The sequence below is a fragment of the Lactuca sativa genome, chromosome 1, assembly GCF_002870075.4.
Source record: "Lactuca sativa cultivar Salinas chromosome 1, Lsat_Salinas_v11, whole genome shotgun sequence".
NCBI classification, from domain to species: Eukaryota; Viridiplantae; Streptophyta; class Magnoliopsida; order Asterales; family Asteraceae; genus Lactuca; species Lactuca sativa.
The window spans coordinates 38,056,630-38,077,455 of record NC_056623.2 but is presented as its reverse complement, the minus strand read 5'-3'; the positions used below and the strand labels follow the sequence as shown (position 1 = coordinate 38,077,455).

Here is a 20,826-nt window from a genome sequence, read left to right as displayed (position 1 = left end):
TACCTGTTGTAGCAACAGCACCAGAACCAATAACAATAGCTGCGGTGCAAGCCATGATTCGGGCTATGCTAGCCGAACAAAGGGAGGAGATGCGACAAATGTTGCATAATAATAGGGATGAACCTGTCATACCTATTGAGGAACCTGAATTGATTCCCGAGCAATCGGAGGAAGGGAACAATAGTCGCATGGTGAGTCAAGTTGGGACTCAAGAGGAACGAAGAAACGATCCAGAAAGGAGAAACAACAAGGATGGGCGTATGTACAAGAATTTCTTGGGCGCCAAGCCGCCAAGTCTTTCTGGGAGCCCAAAGCCTGTTGAGATAATGGATTGGATCTCCGAAATGGAGATGGTATTTGAAAGATAGGTTGAGTCACCCACTACCATTGAGAAACTAACTCCTGTGGTAGACCAACCACAAGAGCCACAAACGATAAATTTTTCAGACTCTTCAAAGGTTACCTATCCCGAGAAAGAAGACGCCCAACTGGTCACCTACTCAACCACCATGTCAAAGAGGGAAGAGTTGGTCACCTTACGGAACAAGTACGAGAGAGAATATGGTTGGATGATTTCTATTATCAAAGGTCTAAGTCCGGTATGGTTCTCCCGTAAAAAGAAAGTCAAATACAAGAAAAGAGTCCCAATGGAGGTGTGGAAATTAAAAAATGTAGACATGGGGAAAATTTGCAAGGTTAATGGACATCGATTGAAGCCATTCAATGAAGTTTTTGATTCAAATGTCCAAGATGTCGTCCATTTGGACGCCCCAAAGTGTTAAAGTGAAGTTTGGAGGCGTCTCGCCAAAGACGTTAAAGAAGGGCATTTTTGGAAAGCATTGTGTTTTCGTGTTTTTAATTTGAACAAAATGAGTTTTGAAGATGTTTTTGGGATTCAAAAGAGTTGTTTTTTTGAAGAAATCAAGAGTTTCTAGGTGTTTGGGGCTGTCCGAAGCAAGAACGGGTGAAAAACGAAAAAAAATGAAGCGAAAATGAAGATCAGCATCAGCTGGTTGCGCGACCCGCGTGCTGTTGCGCGGGTGGGTTGCGCGGCCAGGTGTGATGAAGCGACATTGACCCAAGACTTAACTGCAAGGTCTGCGCGACCCGAGTGCTACACTGCGCGACCCGCGCACTATGCTGGGCAATTTGGGCTATTTTTGGCTATTATTGGACCAAGTGTTGACCAAAGTTTTTAATGAGTTGACCTTTTGACTTTTCTTGACCAACATTGACCGAAATTGACCCTTTTTGACCCATAGATTAAAATGTTCAGCTTCCCTTCTTCCTCATTTAATCATCTTGACCTCCCACTCCATTCCTCTTATATAACCTTCCAACACCCACGTCACCGGAAAATTCAAGATTGTCGGAGTTCTACTGGTCGTAATTTCACGAAACCACCGCCACAAACATCTCCCGTCATCCAATCCTCCGATTTAGGTCATTTTTGCCCTTACCTTAAGCATTGAGGACAATGCTTGTTCTTAAGCTTGGGGTGGGGCATTTCATTTTCCTTTTATATTTTTTTTTCATGCATTTTTAATAGGTTGCATAACATTTTAGATTTAAGCTAATTTTCATTCATTTTTTTAAAATCCAAAAAAAATTTATTTTTTCTTTTTCACCTTTTATATTTTTGCATAACATTTAGCTTAGGCATTAACATTCATGCATTTTTGTTGTCTGTTTATTCTCACCCCTGGATGCCATGGAATAGGTTCACAGTTATTGTATCATTATTGGTTCAGGATCTTGTTGTTATCTCACCCATCGAACCGGGACCATTAGCTGCAGTTTGGGATCTCATACTTGGGATCAGATGTTGGTAGCTTAAAGGGGTAAGTGATCATGGACAGGTAGTTTTCATGAAGAATTATGCATACAATACTAATGACTGTAGGATATACTATAACAATGGATGTCTTAGCCTTGCGGTCACTACCGCCGAGAGGATCACACTTGATCATGTTTGAACCGTTAGGATGAAGCACTAGTGCTTGTCCCCGAGTAGAATCCATATCCGGTCTCTTTACATCACCATATCTTTTTGCGATTTCTTAGGATTTTGGAGAAGTCTTTTAGTCCGCATGTGGACATTTTCATTATTTTTGAAAAAAAAAATTCACAAATTTGAAGAGGAGCTTACATTATATCTTTATGCTCCACACATGGTCATTTTCTCGTTGAGACCATTCAGATTATATTACTACCCTTTCGGTTCCACTTACACACTTTAGGAACCAAATTCTGAGTCAAAGGGTTTTCTTGTTAAAAATTCCGATTGTTAGTATATTACCTTCAAGTATGTGTTATCATATTGATACCTCTAAAAAGAAAAAAAAAACAAAAACAAAAAAATAATAGAAAAAAAATACAAAAAAATAAAATAAAAATCCAAGCGGCGATTATCTTAGATGGGCGACCGGTTCAATTATTGAACAAATTTTCCAATATTTTGGTCACCTAACGTTTGATATTCATTTATTTAGGTATGTTTTATTGTATATAGATCGAGTTGTTTTTCGCAAATTGGTGATGTTAAGGAGACTGTCGAGTCAGATACTACGGGAGGTTTGGGCCAACACCAAGTGATCCGATTCCTACAACGGTGCCCGAGCGATTAAACCTAGTTACACATGAGAGAAACCGGCAAACGTGAGATCAGAGTGTACATTTAAAGAAGAGCTCCACCCGAGCCCATCCAGCTGCTTTCTCCCTACTACAGATATTCTTCATTGTATGCATGTTCCATTGAGGCTGCGACTGCTCATCCCTCCTTACTCACCTAAAGGAGTTGTCCTGGCTATGGTTTATGGTACCATTGTCATCGGATGAAAAATTCGTGAGGTAATAGCAAGATCAATTCTGACCATGTTGACTAACGGTGATCAGGTTCTGCGGCTCTATCCATTCTTTTTATTTTCTCTAGGATAGTTCATCCCAAGTTCATTTTAGTCTTGTCTTACTTGAGGACAAGTAAGGTTTAAGCTTGGGGTGATTTGATAGTTAGTTTTGTTTACTTCTTTTTATAGTTTATTTTAGCATATTTCATTCATAATTTAGATAATTTCCATGCATATTTTCCCTTTTGTTATTTTATGACTATTTCGGGTACTTTCGAATCTTGTGAGCATAATTGCAGGTTTTCGGGTCTAGCGGAGCGGGAGTGTTCGGGACGTATGGGAAGCGATGAGATTTGGTAGACAAAAATGATGTTAGGCTTGGTGATTGTGGAGATTATGCATGGAGCGAGCTTGATGGTTATTTGAAGGCTTGGAGAGAAATAAACTTTAAATTTGCAAGATGCGGGAGTTTATTCAAGCATACGTAGATTTTTAATCGGGAGAGTGCACGAGCTTTGGAGGATTTGGAGAGGTCAAATTGGGCTTAAAATGAAGAAAAACTTGAAGAAAATGGGCTAGGAGGTGATTGGATTCGATCTAGGCTAAGTGGGCTAAGCTATGGAGGCCCAAAACCTCAAAGATGTTACATCCAGGGACCACCCGCGCAACAGCACGCGGGTCGCGCAACCTCCTGCAGGGGCAGTTTCAGAAATTCTTCTTTTGAGCTATTTGAGGAAGGTTGGTGCCCATCTTTTGGAGACTCTTGGACATCCGATTTTTGGAGATTCTCTCTGGAGTTTTGAAGACTTTGGAAGGCCATAAACACTTGAAGAACATCATATTTTTACCTCTTGATTCTTGCTTAATGTTTGGTACAATTTTCTCTAACTTTGTTTCTTTGAGTTTAGCCATGCTTGGCTAAACTAATCTTGGTTGACTTTTGGTTAATCCTTTGAACTTTTGTTGAATGTTGAAGAATCCATGAACATGTTCTTGAATCTTTATGGGAATGTTTTGTGTTTTAATATCTTATCATTACTTGTATGTTTTGGTTCATGAGTTTAAATGTGTTTGTGGTGATTAGTTGGCTAATTTCTTGATTAAGTAAAGGATCCTCAAATTAGCAAGCAACAAATGATTTTTGTATTGTTTTTGCTTCACACAATCATAAAAACATTTCCTCCAACATGGTGGTGAAAGCATTTGACCCCTCTTGGATTTGGTGACTTTTTGGCTCTTAATGCTAGTTGACTTTCACTAATTACATGCTACTTGGAATTAGTGACTTTGACTAAGGAAATTGTTATGAGCTTCTCTATTCATTTCAACAATTAAGAAAAGTCTAGGTAATCTCAAGCTCCTTGGATTACTATAGCCAAATTAAGGATTTAAATCAAAGTATTGCACCATTGGATTCTAATGATATGTTCATCAAAAGTCAAAGTGAGGAAACTTTAAGTCAACCATCTCTCCCTTATTGATTTTACATCAAAGTCTTATTTTTGTTGCATTTGTCTATTTAAATCATAGTTAATTCTAGTTTGTTTCAAGTATTTCAAAACACCAAAACCCTCCCATTTTATTTTTATTGTCATTTTACAAGTATTTTTACAAAGAGATTTTTCATAGAGTTATAAATTGAACCAATCTCTGTGGATTCGATCCTTTTACCACTATACACTATTTTAGTGTGTAATATTTAGGGTTATTATTTGTGTTGGCCTCGACAACCACCACTAACGACCCTCCACCGTACAAGAGAGCAGTGGGTAAGAATGATACCCAATGGCGGTCATTTTATATGCCACTTCCTTAAACTCCCCTTATAGTATGGCTTTGTGAATGAGGTGTACTATCGATTTGACTTGCTTAGTTTTATACATATAGTAATAATTAATCTTTTAATTTTACATATAGTATAAGGTATATTTTAAGACTTTTTCAAAATACTAGGTTTATAATTTAAATTTTGAAAATTAATAATTAATTTAAATTTAAAAATAAACCAAATGATTTAATATTTATCTATTAATTAACATTTAAATAAATGTATTAAATCAAATAAGGATTAACTAATTGAATTAATCAAATAATTTTATCTTTAATCCTAACCCTCTAATTTTCGAAAATTAGGGTGCATAATTTATCCAGTTTTGTAATTATCCCTTTTAATCAAATTAAACTAACTATTTTCCAAAATAGGAAACCCTAACAACTAGCCATATTTTCGAAAACTTGGGAAGGAAGGTTAGGGTTTCAAAACCCTAACCCTAATTTCGAAATCCAAGGGGATGGGCTAGGGTTTCGAAAAACCCTAACCCTAGTCGAAATTATTTGCCTTTTAGGATTTAACTTCTATATACCCTAATTGATATAATTCAACATGTAACACCATGATTTCCAAAAACAAAATTTTTCTTTTAAATAAACAATTTAATATTAAAAACACTTGTTTAAAATCTTATTCACATTCGAATTACAAAACATAGTTTCATTTTCATTATAATAGAAAACCAGGATCCTCCAAAACACAACTCTTTCTTCGGTGTGTACAATCGAACCGTTGCCATCCCGCGTTACTATAAGAACCTGAAACAACATAACATAAACAACGTAAGCACGAAGCTTAGTGAGTTCCCCAATATACCTTACGCACATACGCCTTCCGGCCCGGACCTTTCGGTCCACATAACATTGCCTTCCGGCCCGGACCTTTCGGTCCACATAACATCGCCTTCCGGCCCGGACCTTTCGGTCCACATAACATTGCCTTCCGGCCCGGATCTTTCGGTCCACATAACATCGCCTTCCGGCCCGGACCTTTCGGTCCACATAACATTGCCTTCCAGCCCGGACCTTTCGGTCCACAATATATATCGCCTTCCGGCCCATAAGATAATTGCCTTCCGGCCCATACACATATATAACACATAATACAAATACTCTAACACATAAAGCACATATATCATATATCATACCTGACCTTTCTGTCACATAATACCTTGCCTTCCGGCCCATATATAAGCATGTATATCACGCGTAGCAGCTAACTTTCCATTTATAGCATATAAACATAACACATAACATACTTGACCTTCCGGTCACACAATCAAACCCTTCCGGGTGAGGTATAGTGAGAAGACTCACCTCGCGGACACTGGAAGATAGCAACTCCTAAAATCCCTTGCACTTGATCCTCCGAGCTACAAGCTCCCTGTAACATCATATATCCCTTATTAATACTTCTATCTTCCACGTTAACTGACCCTAAGAAATCACACCAGTCAACTCTGGTCAACAGTCCATTGTCAGCTCGACTGGACTCGGCGAGTTCCCTGGCGACTCGGCGAGTCTGGTCGTCCTTCAATCCTCTAAGATTCCCCTTCTACTCGTCGAGTATCCTCTTTGGATCGACGAGTCACTCCTGGAAGAATCGCGGGGCCACCCCGACTCCACTCGCCGAGTCTGAAGAACAACTCGGCGAGTCCCAGTGAATCTTCAAGCTACTCGCCGAGTCTGATCATCCGACTCGGCGAGTCCACGCCATGCAGTCGATCAAACTGCTTCCTGAGATACATATTTTCCCGAATATACAAACATAGGACCTTCTGGACCTCTAAGGGGTACTAATATAGGGTTATAAACGTTGGATAACAACACAACAATCCATCTAATCCCAAATGGGTTTCACAAACCCTAAATTCGTGTACACATCAAAATAACAGGAATGATCCGAAACATAACCTGAAAACGTACTCTCTGTGTCCCCAAACCTCAGAACTCGATCCCCTTGATCTTCCTCTGGCCAAAATCCTTCCTCTTCTTGCACTACAATTCCCTCAAAGTCTCTAATGGCCTTCAAGCTTGCTCTAGATGCCACAGTCGTTTAGGGTTCTCCACAATCGGCCAAAAGACGTGAAATGACGACATAACAACCCTTATATACGACCCAATACGAAACGGCTAGGGTTTCCGCTGAACAGCGTCGACTCGCCGAGTCCATACCTGGACTCGTCGAGTCCAGTCGCGAACCCGCGACCAAATCTGCGACCCTACTCGGCGAGTCTTGCTCCAACTCGCCGAGTCTCCCCTTTAAAACACCCCAAAATGCAATTTAACAATACTTGAGATTTTGGGCTGTTACAATTCTCCCCCACTAGAATTAGACTTTGCCCTCGAAGTCTTACTCTGAAAATAGCTCTGGCTGCTGCTCCCGCATCTCACGTTTCGGCTTCCCTAGACACCACCGATCTCTCCCGAGACCGCTACTGAACCAATACCAGAGGTACCTCCTTGTTCCTCAGAACCTTGATCCTCCGATCTCCGACGGCCACTGGCCTCTCGACGTAACACAGGCTCGCACCCACCTAATCGTTCTCTAGTAGAACCACTGCTGACTCATCCGCTATACACCTCTTCAACTGCGACACATACCAGTGTCATGGATCCGTCCCAATTCCGTTGACAGCTCCAAACGATAGGCCACCCTTCCTACCTTCACACCTTCACGAAAAGACCGAACATACCGGGGCCCCCCCATTTACCCCTCTTCCTAAATCGAAGCACCCCGTCAGAAATACAAAGTCGCTGACCTAAATCACATGCTCGTAACGGCGTCTGCTTGCATAACTTTCCTGTTAACTCTAGACGATCACTAACTCTCTTTATCATGCTGAGTCTGCTTTGTCAACTAAAGTACAAACTCTGAACTGCTCATCACTCTCTGTAATCGGAAATTACCCAAGATGCACCCTGCTCCAAATCTCAACGATCACTCAACCCATAAGGGTTAGGAAACCCTGAACCACCGGATCCCCGATCCAAAGCCCACTTTTCCCATTCCGGACCGACTGAGAGATCCGTTCTCCCTCTCAGATCAACTCTCACAAGATCCCTCTTGCCATCACATACACATACTGAACTAGTCCCAACACTCGCAGGTTGAAAAACCCGATTCACTGATGATATCCTCGAACATCTCCCAAGATGAACCACTACATCCACCCTACACTCTGATCAGATTCACACTGAGAATTTAAAATTTTCTCTCTCCATGCATCCCTTCTGAGCCTCAACAGACATCTCAACCGGATGGGTTCCTACTCCACTGCCGTGAACACGATGCTCAAAACCATACTCGAAATACTCTAACCATAACTCTGCTCTGCAGCTTTCACTTTCGTGAACTTGCACCCCCTTCGGAGTTACATACTCTCCTCTTTTCCTTTTCCACGGAACTCTCTTGAACATAATGCCACTCCAACCGGTGCCACGGTGCTCGCCCCAAGCGACACCACCCTTTTTGCGTAACTGCTATTCACATACTCTGGTTCTCATTGCAGGGGCTCTCAATCCCATGCACTCTCTCCACTCATCAAAATCGCTGCCTCCGCTAAACAAGATCAATAACCCGGGGCCAGACCTTCCAATGCAATCACACTGCAACATACGCGATCCGCAAATCTCGAGCTAATCCAGTAATACCAACAGAGTCTCCAGTATGACTGGACCGACTCTCATAACACATACTAGCCACTCGAGGCTATATCTCTGTGGGTCCGTACACCCAGACTCTGCGAACCCTCAGGTTCTAACTCTGGGAACCTTCCGGTTCCAACTCTAGAAACATGCACAACATAATCCCGTGGGCTTAATGCAGTACAACCCATCACGTACCTCAAACGTACCAATACTCTGATCGCAAAATTCCGATTACTTACTCAAGCTTGATCCCGACCTCCTCTCAGGCCTCCACAATCAAATGCCCTAGGTCTGTATCTCGCCCCGCATACTCAACACTCGCTCTCGTCGGCCTATACTTTGCGCTGACAACCACTGCTGAATCCCAACAGCTAAGCACCCTTACATACTCATCGATCTCCCGGAGAATTTTACAATTCTCCCCCACTAAAGCACTGACTAACTGCCACCGATCGTCATTAACGACCTTTCAGAACCATCCTGCACAAGGAGAACATTTACCCACTGACTGCTTCCCACAAGCGTAAACAACCCTCAGCAAAACACATCTCCTCCCTGATCAATCCGCTCAAAAGAATCCGATCTTTCAATTATCCACTCCACAACTGCAGATGCTACCCGTCATTCAACCCAGTGCCGCGTCTCCACTATCAACCCCCACGAACGATAACCAAAGGAATCCTCGACAATAACCCATAACCAAACTCACAATCTGCCCAAAGGATGAACACCACATCGAAAACCGCACAAGACTACTGACACTAAAACACCAATTATAACCATACCCAACCATCAGGGAATAACGAATGCCAAAGCGAAAACCTGAAGCACCAATCCATAACCATGCCAGACCCGCGAAACAACGAATACCGCATCGAAATCCATACAAGATACCAGCACAAACAATACGCCAAATCAATGCCAGACAATTAAGACATCATGAAAGCATCATACCCGCAGCTGTCTCCGGCGCTGCTCCGTCTCCCTCTGTCGCACGCAGATAAACACGACCCTGAGCCCTCTGGGGCTCCGCTTCATCCTGTCCTCCTCAAATCCCGAATTGGCACTGACTACCAACTATCCCGTGCACAGTGCCCCTCCTTTCCGCACTTGCGGCATGCACCACTGGGCCAACAAGCTCCGGTGCCATCTCTCTCACACTTCCCACAAGTGTGACCGCTCCGATCCCCCATTCTAACGTCTACGGTCATGGACCGTTTCGGCGCCGACTGCGACTGCATCGGGGCCTGTCTCATCTCACGCAACTGCAACTCAACCTCTAACTCACGCCACATGGCGGCCTCCTGCGATACCAACACGGTCTCGCGCCTCTGCGCAGGCACGAACTGTCTGATACCCCCCCCTTGAGCATACTCGGATATCGGGACATCTGAGCCTGCTCTGAAGCGAACTCAGGGCAAAACATCGCCCTCTCAATAACCATCCCGGTGCTCTCAGTCACCGACTCCAAATCCTGCTTCAGCTTAAGGAACTTCCGAGCCAATTTCTCCTTTTCATCCCGCGGAACATAGCGAGTACTGAACATCCCTCTGAATTGATCCCATGAAACCGCAGCCCTCTGCGCATCGGAAAATGACCTCGTGGTCAATCTCCACCAATCCTTCGCCCCGAGCCTCAACAGGTTCAGAGCACACCCCCACCCTCTGATCAGCAGGGCATAAACTCGTGGAGAAACACCTTTCCATGACTGATAACCATCTCATAGCAACAATCGAGTCCTGAACTCCATCGAATGTGGGAGGCTTCGCATAATAGAAGTCCCGATACTGAAAACCCCGACTAGCCCCTTTCTTTGCCGTTGCTACAGCCGCTGTAACCGCCGCGGCAGCCGTCCCTGCGAGAGCCGCATATCGCTCATCAAACTACTTCAATCATAGTGGTCCTGATCGACCCAAACAATTCTGGCGACTCAGCCCGCAACAATGCAGCAACCTCATCACGCCGGATCCCGCGAATCCTCGCATCCCGCTCGCTCATGCTCGTCCAATCGATAACCGGATAACAAGATAGCCACAAGCATCATCCACTACGAACCATGGTACTCATCCCATGACATCCCTCCTCAACATGCTTCGGTGTATGGTACCTGAACCATAGCACCACTCCTCAATCTGCTCCAATGTATAGCACTCGAACCACAACATCTATCTCAAACTGTTCCGATGTATGGTGCCCTGACCATAACATCACTCTGTATCCGCTCCGATGTATGGTATTCGAACCATAACATCACTCCTCGATCTGTTCCTTAGGACCTTCAGAATGCCCCCTGTATCAAGTATGGGTCCTCTGCTTTCAGTAGTACGGGCCCATACTACCTGCCACATCTACCCATACTTTCCACACGGACCATCCCAGAGTTCCTAAGTAGCTGATAAACCTGCTCTTTCACCCCATCTCATCGCGCGTGCTCGTTTTCCAGCGAAATCCTCTACTCTACCAGCGCACTCATCTGGCTAGGTTTACTCCCTAGTCCCTTCCGCTGTCCTCCCACTTCTTTGCTATCAGCTGCTGAAGAGTTCCTAATGATGCCAGCCCTCTACCTCCTGAGTATCGTCATACTCACTTGGTAGCTGACTCCCATCATCGATAACTCCACAAAGCACAAAGCAAGCAGCATTCGAGCATTGAAGCATACATAGGACTCCCCATCTGTGGTAGCTCCACCTTCTCGGCTCATCCTCGGAAGTACCTCTGTACCCCGTAGCTTTACCCCTTGTGCGTTCTAACTAGATACTCTCACTCATCACATATACACAAAAGCATAACGCACATATAACAGCAAACCCTAGACTAAGGCATCACAAATCAGGCCACTCTAGTCCTAAGATGTGAAATACCTAGCCTGTCTCTAGCATGCAATAATGTCTCATAAAGTGCATAATAGATATTTCATAACACAAAAGTAAGGGTATTTTGGGAAATCACCGTTTGGCTCTGGCTGATTGTACACACTGCTCTTTCTTGCTTTCTCTTTGAACTCTTATTCACTTTTAGAAAACCATTTATTTGGAAAACTTTTTCTTACTTCCTCAGTTTAAGTCCAGATTTACCCGTAGGCGCGTCCGAATCCCTCAAACCAACGCTCTGATACCAATTTGTAACACCATGATTTCCAAAAACAAAATTTTTCTTTTAAATAAACAATTTAATATTAAAAACACTTGTTTAAAATCTTATTCACATTCGAATTACAAAACATAGTTTCATTTTCATTATAATAGAAAACCAGGATCCTCCAAAGCACAACTCTTTCTTCGGTGTGTACAATCGAACCGTTGCCATCCCGCGTTACTGTAAGAACCTGAAACAACATAACATAAACAACGTAAGCACGAAGCTTAGTGAGTTCCCCAATATACCTTACGCACATACGCCTTCCGGCCCGGACCTTTCGGTCCACATAACATTGCCTTCCGGCCCGGACCTTTCGGTCCACATAACATCGCCTTCCGGCCCGGACCTTTCGGTCCACATAACATTGCCTTCCGGCCCGGACCTTTCGGTCCACATAACATCGCCTTCCGGCCCGGACCTTTCGGTCCACATAACATTGCCTTCCGGCCCGGACCTTTCGGTCCACATAACATCGCCTTCCGGCCCGGACCTTTCGGTCCACAATATATATCGCCTTCCGGCCCATAAGATAATTGCCTTCCGGCCCATACACATATATAACACATAATACAAATACTCTAACACATAAAGCACATATATCATATATCATACCTGACCTTTCTGTCACATAATACCTTGCCTTCCGGCCCATATATAAGCATGTATATCACGCGTAGCAGCTAACTTTCCATTTATAGCATATAAACATAACACATAACATACTTGACCTTCCGGTCACACAATCAAACCCTTCCGGGTGAGGTATAGTGAGAAGACTCACCTCGCGGACACTGGAAGATAGCAACTCCTAAAATCCCTTGCACTTGATCCTCCGAGCTACAAGCTCCCTGTAACATCATATATCCCTTATTAATACTTCTATCTTCCACGTTAACTGACCCTAAGAAATCACACCAGTCAACTCTGGTCAACAGTCCATTGTCAGCTCGACTGGACTCGGCGAGTTCCCTGGCGACTCGGCGAGTCTGGTCGTCCTTCAATCCTCTAAGATTCCCCTTCTACTCGTCGAGTATCCTCTTTGGCTCGACGAGTCACTCCTGGAAGAATCGCGGGGCCACCCCGACTCCACTCGCCGAGTCTGAAGAACAACTCGGCGAGTCCCAGTGAATCTTCAAGCTACTCGCCGAGTCTGATCATCCGACTCGGCGAGTCCACGCCATGCAGTCGATCAAACTGCTTCCTGAGATACATATTTTCCCGAATATACAAACATAGGACCTTCTGGACCTCTAAGGGGTACTAATATAGGGTTATAAACGTTGGATAACAACACAACAATCCATCTAATCCCAAATGGGTTTCACAAACCCTAAATTCGTGTACACATCAAAATAACAGGAATGATCCGAAACATAACCTGAAAACGTACTCTCTGTGTCCCCAAACCTCAGAACTCGATCCCCTTGATCTTCCTCTGGCCAAAATCCTTCCTCTTCTTGCACTACAATTCCCTCAAAGTCTCTAATGGCCTTCAAGCTTGCTCTAGATGCCACAGTCGTTTAGGGTTCTCCACAATCGGCCAAAAGACGTGAAATGACGACATAACAACCCTTATATACGACCCAATACGAAACGGCTAGGGTTTCCGCTGAACAGCGTCGACTCGCCGAGTCCATACCTGGACTCGTCGAGTCCAGTCGCGAACCCGCGACCAAATCTGCGACCCTACTCGGCGAGTCTTGCTCCAACTCGCCGAGTCTCCCCTTTAAAACACCCCAAAATGCAATTTAACAATACTTGAGATTTTGGGCTGTTACACAACAATTATAACTATTCAGTTGAAAACAAACCAAATGCTTTGATATCACTGATAGGTTTTTTGCAAAACACATAAACTTAAAACCGTTAAGTTCACATGCAACCTAAGAATTTATGTTTTCACTATTGAACCTACAACTAAGAACATCAAATAAGAAACCCTAGATGGTATACGCTATTTTCGAAAATTCCAAAAGAAGGTTTAGAATTACATACCTTATTGTTATTATAGTAAATAACAAGAATCCTTCACTTTTAGATCTCCTGGAAGCAACCACCATAATTGTCGTGCCTCTGATGGGTCACACCCAAGCTAGCAAGAGGGAGGCTTAAGAGAGAGGATATGGAAGAGTAAGAATTTGGCTATCACTCGAGGAGATGGAGTGGCCAAAATTAAAATGCTTAAGGGTCCTTATATAGTGGTGCAAAGAAACCCTAGATAACCATGATTTGGATATTAAATTAATATTTCAAATCTAGTATTTGTCTCATTCTTTATTTATCCAAATAAGATATTCTAGAAACCCTAAAATATCCCCTCAAAACCATCCACCCCTAGGGTTGGAAGGTTCTTGAGCCTTTTGTTCAAATATTGAACAATTGCACTTTAGATTTTGTACTTTTAATTAATTATATTAATCCTAAAATTAATTCTAATTAATTTCTGATTAATTATTAGTCAAATAATAACTTTTATAATTAATATATTATTTTCATAATATATTAATAAACTATTTATTTCAATTTATTAATCACATAATAAATTAATCTCTCTCTCTAAAAGTCATCATGTCTAATTGCTAGGTTTGGAGGCAACCCAAAAGACTGTGATACTATCAATTCGAGTATATAACAATTATATTTATGGGCTTAGACACCTAATCCAACGCAACTACGCAAAAATTTACATGGCTAGAACCCGACATTTCATGAACGTTGTAACATCTAGTTTTAGGATGTTTCTTAATTCAAGATTTTGGACCGTAATTCGATCATGTAAAGGATTTGGGCTTCAAGGAAATAAATTGATACCTTATTGAATGTTGATAATATTGGTTATGAGATCTAAGCCCTTGATTTGTGTGTTGGACCAAAGGGTAAAATGGGAAAAGTGATGTTTAGGGCTCCCTACAGGGATTGTGGTTTTATTTTGTAACGTCCCATTTTAAAAACAAAATTTTCATTTTTAATCAAGGATAAAATATTGTTTCCCAAAAACCAAGTTAAGAACAACATAAGTATCAAATACAATCATCCCAAAATATTAGAGTATCAAACATGTAGAATCACAGAAACTGCAGGTGGATATGTACAATCAAGCCTTCTGTAATGTCCTATTTTCACAACAATTTTTTTTATTTTTAATTAAGGTAAAAGTTTACATTAATAGAATCTCCTTTGTTGCTGACAAATATGTACAACCACATATTCGCCTTCCTACGATTATCATTGGTACCTAGAAAGCACTAAATGTATTACCGACGATTTTTCGAAAGCTAAAGTACAGTGAATTCCCTCAAATACCATATACCACAATACACATACAACTCATGCACACCAGGCCCATAGTCACAAAGACTGGACTGCCCCTGGGCCCACAACCATAAAGACTGGATTGCCCTGGGTATGTTGGCTTGTGCCTCAACCCAACCATAAATACATGTGCTTTTAGCGACTTGTCGTCACAAAATGTATTATCGACGATTTTTGGCATCCATTTGCGACATTATTTGTCGTCGCTAAAGGTAAGATTTTTTGTTGTGAAAGCATGTGGAACTCTATTTTGTTCGAGAAAATTACAAGAAAGATTGATTTCCGTCCAATACTTTCCAACAAATCCTCAATTAGTTGATATGTATACAAAGAATCTCCCAAGAAAGAATCATTACAACTCATTGAGCAAGTGGCGAGTTTTTCCTCTCCAACTTTAGGGGGGTTTTGATATTTATGATGCCACGTCTGCCACGTAAGCACAAGTGGTTAAGTTTGGCGTAGCCACGTTAGTACAAGGGTGGGCCTTGGCCCACTCATATATATATATATATATATATATATATATATATATATATATATATATATATATATATATATATATATATATATATATATATATATATATATATATGTGTGTGTGTGTGTGTGTGTGTTAAAAATTTCAAATTATACACAAATAGAATATCTTTTGCTACATATATTGTTACATTTTGTTATCATTTGAAGTATTTTACTACCGTTCATATTTTATAAATTATTTGGCTCACCTTAAAATAAAATTCTGGCTACGCCACTATGAACTTAGTTAGGGCATGAAGTCTCTTAGAAATTTGTTAAGGTTAGTTTCATTCCTGTATATAGTTAGCTCTTGTACCCGTTTCCTTTCAATAATGAGAAATCACTCATTCATCAAACTTCTCTCTTTCTATCTCTAAATTCTCAAACCTTTCTCATTAAAGACATTATATTAAAAAAATTGAAAAAATAATACATTATCTTTAAGTATAGTGACATTGATCTTCAAATCTCAGTATAGAGAAGAGATGACGGGTAGAATGTATGATTCTAGTTAAGGGTTTGATTTGATTCATTTCTCGAAGTCTGTAAATGGGAAAAAAGAGGAAAAAAAACTTTCCTAGAAGTTCTCTTTGTGAAAGTCAAATTTGGTTGACGTCTTGTGTGAGAAATCATGAGCTAGTTGTTTCAGCTTTTGTGTTGGTGCTGGCGCTCCACAATAGAACACCCCTGCGGATTTTAATAGACAAACGTTAGAAAACATCACATATATGATCACAGATGATGGAATTACAAGAACTTGTTTTATTATCATGTATGATATCATACTCTATTCTTAATCGACAGTGCATTCTCTTGTGGGAAGATAGAATTACAAGAGAAAAAACAGCTTTTCAATATCATGATTTATTTATTCACGACATGCATGCATGTTTGTTTTTTGAACGTGCCGGCAACCATTTGGACGTGGAAAAAACAAACCCGCTCCTACTTAACCTTTGTTAGATAAACAATATTATCAACGTGCCAATAAATTAATACTTGGTGAAATAACATCATTTGGCTAGCTACTGAAATTTGAATTTTGTGTTTTTTTGTATTCCTGTTTTTTTTATACCCTTCTTTGTCAATGTTAATGAAATTAGTTTATTATAAGCACTTCATGTTGATCAATCCCCATTAGCATTAAATTACCAGTCACTATAAATGTTGTATTTTAACCTTTTAAGGTCCAGGAATGTATATAGGACGTTTAACGGTTTAAGTATATCTTAAAATAATGAACAATGAGATGAATTAGCGCACAAAGGGACTGACCTATTCTGGAACCAGTATGTTTAAGAGCGATGTGCTTGTACACCTCGGGCCAGTCGGGTTTTGCAAAATGAGTCTTAACACGAGTATCCGAGACAACATCAACACCCTTTTTAGCATGATAAAGTGACTGAAGCATAGTAATTAGAGCAGACCTGGCGTCACCTTCCTCATAAACACTTGTGCAATAATTATGCATCTCAATGATACCATTTTTATCCATTTCAGCAGCCTCGTTCATAATGCCTTTAAACCAGTCGAAAGAACCCTGTTCCCTAGTCACCCAATAGAAGTAAGCACTTGTTGGTCCTGATTTATTCTTTTGTACTAGTGTACCATTTTCCAAGGCACTCACATCCTCTTCTTTGGCTTTCATGTTATTCACAATATCTTTCACAATACTAATCATAGGGGTTGCTCCAATTCCTAACCCCACTAGTAACACCACGTCGTATTTCTTGTAGTCTTGTGATGGTGCTCCATATGGACCGTCAATTAAAACTTTTGGATAACTGTAAAAAGAAGTTTCAAAACTTTTGGGTAACTGTAAAAAGAAGTTTCAACTAGGTAATTAACTACGTCTCATACATAAATAATATATTTGCTATATTAGTCAAGGAATTAAAGAATCATTTTTGTTGAAGAAAATCATGTACAGATGTTGTTGATAGCAAGGTGTACACAAAATAGTCAAGGTTTTAGGTGCAAATTTAGAAAGGTGGCATATATTATGTTTTTATATATATACTAAAGAGTAAGGGCTATTAGATGGTAATTTGTTTCTCGTATCAATTAATTTTTAAGCTTTAAGATATCAATTAGATGGCTCAGTTTAAATATTAAAATATATGAAAATCTAGAAAAAGTTGAACTCGCTTACTTTGGATTTTCACCTTGGCCATCAAGTCCACTTTTTCCATTAGCTAGAGGCTGACATACCACCAAAACACACATGTTAATGTTAAACATATATAAATTAATTAACGCACGTGTCATAAAGTAATATTAACAAGTATGTCGTGTACCTCTGAAAAGACTGTTTTTAGTTGTCCAGTCCAATCTCCGAGACTCCGGATATGAACGCTGAGGTAGTCATCACCAGGAGCAGATGTGATGGAAAATGGGTGCCTGTGGACATCATGTATATATTAATCATTAACTTCACTTAATTTTTATTTATATATGTATCACTTAATATGAATTTTAAAAGCCCTGTGTATATAGCTACTCACCATTCAAATGGGGAGACAGCTGCACATTTGACAAACATGTATTGCCCACTCTTGTATTTGAAGCCTTGTGGCTTCGACATATGAAGTGCCAACACATTTCCAGGATAATTCACAGCCTTAAACATATAATATATCATTTAATATATTATCTTATTGTGGATATATGATAAAAAAAAAGTCTGAAATTAATTTAACCGTTAGTTATTAAAAACTATATATACCTTAAGTATTTTGACTGTCTCTCCACTAGATCGAAACGCTCTTATTAATCTCTCACAAGCATAGATCGAGATTGGTACGGCCAAGTACATCCATGTCTGAACATAATCAAAACTTGATTAATTTAGTACAATTAATCAAGGATATGATAATAAAGATGAATTTCGAATTAATTAATAGGATATATATATATATATATATATATATATATATATATATATATATATATATATATATATATATATATATATATATATATATATATATATATATATATATATATATATATATGAAATCAAACATATATAAAGGAACTAATTAATTACCGTTTTCTTGTACCATTCCTTTGTGAGGTAAAGTTTGATACCATGAACTATGAGCAGCGTGTAGACGATAACAAATAGATGATGGGTGTACCAAAACGCATTAAATCCAGTGACTTTCTTTAAAACCAATGGTAGTTTGAGCCTGTTTCGTCTTAACCATGGTGTTGCCAGTGTAAAAGCAATCATCATTAGCACTAACATTATGATTCCAGTATACCCTTCAACTTCCTTCACAAAATGCCAATAATTCTTAGCTTGATCCCCGAAAAACTGTTCCATCGGTTTATACTCTTCCTCTGTCGCGTGAATTAGCCTCGGGAAATCACATGTTAAATGCGAAATCGCATGTAACCCAACTCCAATCGAAATCGCCACCCCAATTACCTACAACAATATCAATTTTTTAGTATTTATAAAATCATAAGTTTAAGTAAAAACAATTTACATAATATTATCATACTCACTTTGTGGAAATTGAGATTATCATCGAATGGAACAGCAACACCCAACCGGGTCTTGTTCCTAAGCCAAGTAATCGTGTTTCGACAAACAGGTAACAGAATAAGGGCCATGTTTAACTTTAATGTCTCCGCTGATCCTTTAGCGATACAGACACAAACACCAAGCACTTTATATACTGCTCGGTTCTTGTACTGAATGTATTTCCATGTAAACAAAGCAACCATCACAGCTGTCCAAAGTACAATCACCCAACATCTCTGCCAATTATCCAGTAAAAAGAACCTGAAATCTCCATACCATCTCCTGATTGGATTACCACTTCGTGTCGTTTTCAGCTTTTGGTTTAACATTTCGCTCAGGTTTCGGTTTTCTCCTATCACGTTGTGTGTTTGTGCTTGTAACAATAGCATCTCCAAATTCTCAATCTGTTTAATTTAATTAACTTTTTTTTTATTAATCATCTTATATATAATGTAGTTGTGTGTATAATCTTACCATGATGTAACCGAGATTTTCCGGGTCTAACTCTTCCATGATCATCGCAGCGTATTCGTCAGCTTGTTTTTTAATATTCGCTAAATTGTTTGCTGAAGCACTAAGGCTAATAATCTGCATCGCATGGGCATAGAATATAGATTATCAATAATCATGCATTTGGACAAACTATTATAATCTACCACCCTTAAACTTCTTTTCTATCTTCTTGTTGATGAGTGCGATTTTTGACTAAATTAATTATATTTACATATTCCTTAATGTACCTTTCTGACTTCATCTTCTGTGACCCTACCATCTCCATCTCTATCAACCCTGCATTTATATATACATTTCTACATATGATTCCCACTAACATAAATATGCGAATAAATGCAGATTAGATTAAATAATTGAATATTCACATGTCAAAGAATGTCTGTAGCCTTGAATCGAAACTCTGATCAGAAATTTGGTCCCAAAACTCCTTCAGTTGTGCTTTGTTAATGGAGTCACCAGTTATGTTCCTCCTTAGAGCTAGTGAATTAAACAGCTCTCCAGCGAACTCTTTGGACTCTTTGTTCATGCCTACCAAATTAAAATAAATTAAATAAAGTAATAATTAAACAGAATCCTAATTATTAAAAAATGTGAATAACATGCATGGATGGATTATGGAGTTATTACCAATGCATTCCCCGAAAAGCGACCGTGGAAGCAGGCCATTGGTGGCGGCGGTGAGACGGTCAAATCGCTTCTCTAAGTCGGCCCACGGTGTAGCTCCGTCGGTCTTGCTAATGAACTTGAGCCCCTTGAGAGCATAAGTTGCGACGGGCTTACTCCTGTCTAACCGACTCAAGGGTTGTCGTTTCGGTTTCGAGAAGGTAGTCAACCGCTTCAAGTCTGACGACACCTGCCGGATCCTCGACGATGCATTTTTCACCACCGACGACCTCTTCTCCGATCCTTTAGCTAACACATTCAGCTGCTCCGAGTCGTCCACGTCAGCTCCGCCGGCCGTCTTCACGCTCTGTACTGCCACCGAATCGTCGCGGACATTCAAAGTGATCTCCGGCAACCCATTTCTTCCGTCATCCGTACTCATCTTTTGCATTTGCTTCCGAAGCTAATCAAATTGAAAAATCGCGCGTCTGAAGAGAGTGGTGGATGTTAGTTAATTAATAAAAGAAAAATGTGAAGAATACTATTGGTGGAGTTTGTATAGCTGGGTTGTTCTTGGAAAAATGAAGGAGGAGAGGCCTCCTACTTATATGCTCATAGTGTGTGTCACCTCCCTTGAGGATATATTAAAATTACCCGAAAATTAATGACATTGCTGCCCTTAAAATTTTAAAATGACAAAATGATTAGGAGACACCCAAATATTTTGACTTCTCGTTCGTTTTCTTTTCATTTACTTAATTTTTTAATTTTAAATCAAATAGGTTTTTTTTAATATCATTAAAAGGTCTATTTTTACAAACAAGACTAATCGAACAACGATGGACCCAAGAGGTTTATAAACAAATGACATAGATTTAAATT

The 20,826-nt window shown here is 40.2% G+C and overlaps 1 protein-coding gene across 1 annotated transcript; it reads right to left on the bottom strand.

Moving 5' to 3' along the window:
* Positions 1–15,406: 15,406 nt before the first annotated feature.
* LOC111889752 (respiratory burst oxidase homolog protein C) lies at positions 15,407–20,513 on the bottom strand. Its single transcript, XM_042900100.2, has 12 exons — positions 19,969–20,513; positions 19,707–19,869; positions 19,569–19,617; positions 19,303–19,416; positions 18,810–19,232; positions 18,346–18,729; positions 18,022–18,117; positions 17,801–17,916; positions 17,594–17,696; positions 17,449–17,498; positions 16,572–17,080; positions 15,407–15,983 (listed from the first exon to the last, which is right to left on the bottom strand). Exons 1-12 carry the CDS (start codon positions 20,393–20,395, stop codon positions 15,874–15,876), a joined length of 2,544 nt encoding a protein of 847 aa, XP_042756034.1. The 5' UTR covers positions 20,396–20,513; the 3' UTR covers positions 15,407–15,873.
* Positions 20,514–20,826: the final 313 nt, after the last annotated feature.